This window comes from Chondrus crispus, genomic scaffold, assembly GCF_000350225.1.
Source record: "Chondrus crispus Stackhouse genomic scaffold, scaffold_54, whole genome shotgun sequence".
NCBI lineage: Eukaryota > Rhodophyta > Florideophyceae > Gigartinales > Gigartinaceae > Chondrus > Chondrus crispus.
Window position 1 is genome coordinate 188955 of NW_005178519.1, and position 6577 is coordinate 195531.

General features: G+C 50.0%; 3 protein-coding genes across 3 annotated transcripts; 2 read left to right on the forward strand and 1 right to left on the reverse strand.

Annotated features, from left to right (window-relative positions):
* Nucleotides 1–975: 975 nt before the first annotated feature.
* CHC_T00006915001 (hypothetical protein) lies at nucleotides 976–2862 on the forward strand. The gene has a single exon (XM_005710195.1). It carries the CDS (start codon nucleotides 976–978, stop codon nucleotides 2860–2862), a length of 1887 nt encoding a protein of 628 aa, XP_005710252.1.
* A 17-nt stretch (nucleotides 2863–2879) lies between these two features.
* CHC_T00006916001 (hypothetical protein) lies at nucleotides 2880–3134 on the forward strand. Its single transcript, XM_005710196.1, has one exon. It carries the CDS (start codon nucleotides 2880–2882, stop codon nucleotides 3132–3134), a length of 255 nt encoding a protein of 84 aa, XP_005710253.1.
* Nucleotides 3135–3308: 174 nt separating this feature from the next.
* On the reverse strand, nucleotides 3309–5786 carry CHC_T00006917001 (hypothetical protein). Its single transcript, XM_005710197.1, has one exon. It carries the CDS (start codon nucleotides 5784–5786, stop codon nucleotides 3309–3311), a length of 2478 nt encoding a protein of 825 aa, XP_005710254.1.
* Nucleotides 5787–6577: the final 791 nt, after the last annotated feature.

Below are 6577 nucleotides of genomic sequence, written 5' to 3' on the forward strand. Positions count from 1 at the left end.
ATCCTGGTTCGAAAAAGAATCTCGAACACGAAGTTTAACCGGAAGGTAAGCAGTTGGACCTGAAACGCTCTACCAAAGAAACGAAGAAAAGAAGTCCTAGGAGTCGCTAGATAGAAACCAAGACTCGAAAGATACTTCCATTGTTTTCGTGGTTCCGCCTTTCGTTTGTTTTGGATCGACATGTACGGAGGACCCAATTTGAAAGACTCTCGGCGAAGCTCATTCTCACAAGAACACCGGAGTGGAGGTATGCCACGCATTCTCGCTGTCTCGAAGACGGAAGACGACTTCTCAAAAATAGGCACTCCTACACGTTCCTTTCATAAAACAGCGAAATCCGATGTTGCAGCGCTGAACATGGATCGCATAATAAACGAAGGTAAGCAAGATGAAATGGATGATGTTATAGGAAGTATGAGTGCGATCGCAGAAGTCCTAGAGTCAGGGAAGGAAGAAGATATCGTTCTTGTACTTTTCGAAACACAGCAAATCCTGGCCAACTGCCGTGAGTTTGCAATTCAAGTTCTCGTGCCGATCATTTGCAAAAATGTATTGAAGTGGAGTTACAGCTTAAAATTATCGGCCGGCGAGACTCTCAGAGCTGTTCTTCGCGGTGACATTCCCAAAGACATAGCCAAGCAGTTAAGCAAAATTGCATTTAGTGTCTTGAATCAACCTTGCGACGCCTCCATGTGCGAGGGATGGGGGGAAATTCTTGTGGTGACACTTCCGCATGTTGTGTGGACTGTAGATAAGTTGGACGAAGTGATCAACCTTTTAGAGAACCAACAAGGAGGCTCTGAAAACCCCATGTCACGCCAGCTGACTGCTCGGATACTCGGATCGCTGGCTTCATCTACCAGTGATGGAGACTTGAAAAGGAGAATACTTGGGAGGGCAATTCCTATCACGCAAGACAACAACCCAGACGTGCGAGGTATGATCACAGAGTCTCTTTCCTTGATTGGAGCATCAATGAACGTTTCTATCGTTGAGACTGAGTTGTGGCCGTGTCTGGTGAGACTGTTAAACGACAATGACGCGCGAATTCATGCTGCTTCCCTGCGAACTGTTTCGTACATCGCTGCGGCGCACAGAGGCAAGAGCGGCAAGTCCACTCTGTTTAAGGATCTGGTACCATCCGTATTTTCAAGAGAATGCAAAAGGATAAGAAGTGACGCAGCCTTGGACCAACGCAATGTGGACGATGATAAAGGACTAGTCCTTGAAATTAGTTCTGAGATTTTTGGAGAGTTGCTCTATAGCTCCCATGAGCATTTCCTGGATGACGCAGGAAGGCGAGAGGCCTACAAGGCATTCATGGCAATGGCTACGAGCAATGGCCCAGTCGTTCGTAAGTATTGTGCTTATAATATTCCCGCTGTCTCTTTGTGCCTCAGCGGAAAGTACGCAATTGAACTCTCTGCGTTGGTGGAATTTCTTGCCAGAGATAGCGACGATGAAACAAGGTGGATGCTGGCAGCAGGCATTCACCAAACTGTGAAGCTTTTAGCCCGAAACACAACGATGACGAAGTTATTTGAAGCGGTGCATTCTCTTTTGAAAGATTCAACGAGTATTGTGAGATTGAAAACCATCGAACATTTTCAAGAGCTCATCGCAGAACTGTCCAAACACAGTGGATACAGCTCGGCGCAAAAATTGACGCCATTGTTTGAGAATCTTCATTTGCTTGCGGACGGCAACTGGCGGACTCAAGAGCTTCTGGCGAAACAGCTAACTCTTGCTGTTCCTCTTGTCCCCCCACCGTCTTTAAAAATGGATGTTTTACCACTTCTGTACCGAATGACGGAAGAGGGCTCCTATCTGGTGCGAAAGGCAGCCATGGCTGCTGTTGCTACCTGCATTCGGTATATTCCCGACATCACCACTCGTGATACAGTGATGGAAGAATTTAGACAAGACTGGGGAAGGGCTTCTGTTTTCTGGATGAGAGTAGCATTTATTGATGCCGCAGTTGTTGCGGTTGGAATATACAGCCGGTGTCTGTTTCGGGACACATTCGGATTAGAGGTTCTTCGACTTTCTAACGACCTGGTTGCAAACGTTAGACTCCGCATTGCATTTCTTCTCCCAAGAATAGCATCGGCGTGCATCCTTATGGAGGGTTTTCATCTAGCTTTGGAAAATTTGAAAAAGGACGAAGATCCAGATGTCAGGAATGCCCTTGTGAATGTTGACTGCGAAATAAGGCAGGCAATGGAAAGAAGAAACGCAATTTTTGAGGAAGATATGAAACTTGAAGAAGAAGAACAGGAACTCCATTCCCAGCATTTGCAGAGACAGCTATCATTCCAAAGAAAGAAAAATGCTGAGAAACGACGACCTTCTGTCTTCCTCGGAAAGGCCGCCAAGGGTATCCAAGCAAGCACCTCACGCGCCTTGGAACGCGATCTCGATGAATCGGGAGAAGATACACAACGGCCGGGACAACCAGGCAGATCATTCAAAAAATCGGAGAGCTCACCACGAGGAATGAAAATGTGCGATTCTCGCTCTCCATCTTCCAGGCCGTCCGAGGCTACTGTAAAATCAGAAAAGAAGAAGAACAGGCTAACACCTCGTAAAATTGGGCCTGCAAGTTCGTTCGAATCGGGTGCAGGATTTAGCTTACGTCCTCCACGTTCTCCACGTTCTTCCAATGAGAATTATTCTTCAAACGAGAAGGCAGGACAGAAGAAGTCTAAGGCTACATCACCAAAGAAACTCGGGGCATCAATATATGGAGAGGGCGGTGGGAGGATTGGGTCGCGGTCTTTCAAGGGACTTGTGCCACTACTATCCCCTAGAGCATCTTCATTACCGAACAGAAAAAGCAAGTCGAGAACGTCGACGTCCTGAGTTCTCGGTCTTTAAAGATGACCACGCCGTTAAAATTTCCAGCTTTTTTACGTAGGGCTATCTACAGCACGGAACAAGACGACGTAAAAACTGATGAGATCTGTACATGGTACAAAGACCGATACGTAGAAGCGATACGAGGACTCGGTAGAACACTAGAACCTTTAAAAATTGAAAGTGACGAAAAAGAGTTTGTATTTACCTTGCTGTACAATGAGGCGGCACCGAAGCATATCCTGAAATCAAGGTGGTACATTCAAAGACTAACCTGAATAATAGTGGCTGCAAAGCATTGGCTGTCTTAAGTGTTGCTGCCATTCATTAGCACCAGCAGTTAGATATGCATGAAGTCATGTGTCAAGGGTCAGAGGTTTTCCGAAAACTTGCCTGAACCTGCTCACAGCTTGACAAAGCTACATTCACCTGACACAAACCTAGATATGCAATTATCCTCCAAAGCAGATGCCGAAGATCTTCTTGAAGAATCCTGGTTTCGCGGGTGGCGGCTGTTCGCTGCCAGCCTCTGAAGGTTTCATAGCGGACCTTCTTCCTACTAGTTCAACCGAGGCTTCAGGCGGAGGCGGACTGCCCCTGTGCTCCTCAACCTTTGGCTGCATGATCTGAGGCTTCACTGACCCGTGAGACGGTACGACTTGTACGCTCGGGATTTTAGCTGCAGGAACCGACGCTCGCTTTTGTGCAGCTTCTGAGTTGATGGTCGCAGGCTTTCTGCGCTTCGGCCTGTGTACAAAGAAGGCATCTTCTTCAGCTTCTCGCTCCTTTTCTTGCCTAGCTTCTTTCTCTGAAAGAGAGCAACCAGAGCGGAGTCGCTTGAGCATGAGCTCTGCTTCCTGAGACACTTGTGGATCAGCGTCGGTGGAGAGATGGCGAAGAGCCTCCATGAAATCTGTATTGGCACCCCATCTGGTCACCAGTCGTTCAAAGAGACGAAGAAGCCTTGTTTTCACATTGGGTACAGTGTCGTGACTCAAGCGTAGCAACTCCTTCTTAAATAGTTGATTAAAGAGCTTCACAGAAACGACTTCCAGAGCAAATTCAGCGCCATCAATAAACGCTAACCTGGTCCAATAAACTTGGCCTCTTGCCCATTCCGTGCGGAAGTGCTTGAGGATATGGTTTCTTCTTCTCACGTCAGGAATATATCTCAGAACATGCATAAGAGACCTCATAGATGCCTTCCTCACGAGGTATGTGCTCTCACGTGCCATCTGGAATAGCAACGGGGCGACATTCTCGCAGAGCATCTGCTGGGGAATTAGATGGGCAGACATTCGGATCTGCTCGGCGAGTATTTCTTGTGTACGCCATGAGTCAAAGGGCATCATCTCAATGGATGTGAAAATTTTTTGCAGACGTCGCACGTCGATATCTGCCGACTCTGCTCCATGCTTTTCTCCACTTGCACCGCTAATGAGTCCATTGTCCCTTTCAGCAATTACTGCCGCTTTCACTCTTGCAAGGTTTGCTTCTTGCCCAGGAGATAACAGCGTGAGAAGGTCGGACAAATGTCCAAGTGCATTCATCCTGACCTGTGCATTTTCATCCATGAAGAGGATCGATATGGACTCAATGAGCTCATTTCGAAACTTGCCTTTTGCCAAAGTGTTTGCCGTTTCCTTGATACCTGCAGCTAAGGTGGCTCTCGTTTCAATATCCGAGTCTTTTGCCAGAGCCTGGAGAATGGCGATGACAATATCCGGGTCACGGTGTGTGACGACAAGAGTAATAGCCGGCATGTTAAAGGCACACCAATGTCGAACAGTGGGCCCATTGCAGGAAGCCATGGCACGAAGAGCGGCCAGAGCTACACCCCATTCCTTGTCCTTTCCCTCCAAAAGCTTATGAAGGGAGCATAAAAAGTAGCCGAAGACCTCTGAGAAGATCTCAAGCATAAGGTAAGTGTCATCAGCAACCGTGCGCAAGTCTTTCGATGCAACAGCGGCAGCGTTTCGGCACACATCGAGATACAGCGGTAAAAGAACAGTTTGATAGGTTTTGGCCTTCTCAGAATGGCTACTATGAGCCTCTGCACTCTTCGCCAGAGCGCGCATGGCGGCGGCTCGGACGCGGACGTTCTTATCATCGACTAATATGCCAAGCTTTGGCCAAATCTGTTTTTCAACGAGGTTGACGGGCAAATTGACAGCGACAGGGCCGAGCGACTGGGCCATCATAGCGCGGACAGAATCGTCCTCGTCGTCGGCCAGATTGATAGCATGAGAAAAGAACAAATTCTCCATCTCACTAGAGTTCAAGGCATCGTTCAAGGAACCCATAATTCTGGCAGCTAATCTGCGGGACTCTGCAGATTCTGCGGCGGCGCGATCGCGGGTGGCGGGGACGACTAGGTCCAAGACGTCTTGGCGGGCAACCTGGGGCAACATCATGGAGAGAATCTCGCCACAGGCGTCGAAAACTTCGCTTTCAGGGTTTGCAGCGATGACGGAGAGAGTGGCGACGACTATACACTTTGAGACTTCCGGGGGGGCCTTGATATTGACAACGAAGTACAAAGCCTCAGCGGCGGCCATTTGAACCTCTGGCTTCTCGTCGACGATAATGGTACAGATGCGGGGCACCATGAGTGTGAGAGACTCGTGCGGGCAATGCTCGAGGAATTGGGGAAACTGGTACAGGACGGCGAGTCGCTCGAGGGTGTGGCCGTGAAGCATGGCGACGGTAGCGTTGGCGACGCTGGTGAGGACATCGTCATTGAGCAAGACGAACTCGACGCCATCTTCAGTGTGGGCCTCGCCGTATGAGCCGGGGGTGGCGGTGGAGATGGACGCGTGGACGTGTTCGGGGGTGTCGGGGAGTGGGGGCATCGGCGGGAGGTCTGCGGCGGTGAGAGTACGCGGAGGGGGGGAGGGCGTGGAGGCGCGGGAAGTAGAGACTGCAGCCATTGTGAGGGGGAAGCGCGAGGCGGAAGCGCGAGGCGGAAGCGCAAGAGGGAAGCGCAAGAGGAGGCCGGTAGGGGGCCGGGGGGGGGGTGAACACAAAGGGGATGGAGGGGGGGGGGCGGGCAGGGGCGGGTAGGGTGAAAAGTGGGCCGAAGAGGTGAAACGAAATGACGGAAGAGAGGAAAATGCGGAAACCTGTAAAACCGACAGCGAATGGGACGGATCCGTGCGGCACGGGTCCGTCTGTCAGCATGCGCCGATTTATCACATTTTTAGCAAAAAATCACCGCCTTGCGCTCGCGTGTCTGCAACGGCAACTGTAATGGGCGCCTGTTTCCTTACTCCTGCCATGCCCCTCCCCGCGCCGCTCCAATCACCGCCCGCCACTTGGGTCTCGAGAACCCCCCCCCCCCCAAGGGAATCCATTCTGTCACTTTGTTCAGCCTTTCCCTTGTCACAAAAGCCGCCTGATCTTCTCGCAGCTGAAGTTAAAGAGCATATGGTATGAGTCAAGAACAAAAAGATCCGTGGGCAGGCACTGTTCGTCACTGTCGCTGCACAGCAGTGACTGCGCATCGTTGCGCGCAATTATCTATAAGGCAATCTGGATTAGAGAGACTGATTGAGATTATCTGACAGCGCTTGATGTGTGCAGTACTTGATTCTCCCGTGGAAGCATCGACGCTTGACGGGCTTCCAAGGTGGAGGGATTATAGTAAAAGCAGTAGTACGACTACATTGTTGTACCTCGCCTTTGTGATTCCACACAAAATCGGAGCCATTACAGTAGAACA

Bases quoted from the DNA above. Each gene is read 5' to 3' on its own strand.
- CHC_T00006915001 (XM_005710195.1), top strand. From the start codon at position 976: ATGAACGTTTCTATCGTTGAGACTGAGTTGTGGCCGTGTCTGGTGAGA.
- CHC_T00006916001 (XM_005710196.1), top strand. From the start codon at position 2,880: ATGACCACGCCGTTAAAATTTCCAGCTTTTTTACGTAGGGCTATCTAC.
- CHC_T00006917001 (XM_005710197.1), bottom strand. From the start codon at position 5,786: ATGGCTGCAGTCTCTACTTCCCGCGCCTCCACGCCCTCCCCCCCTCCG.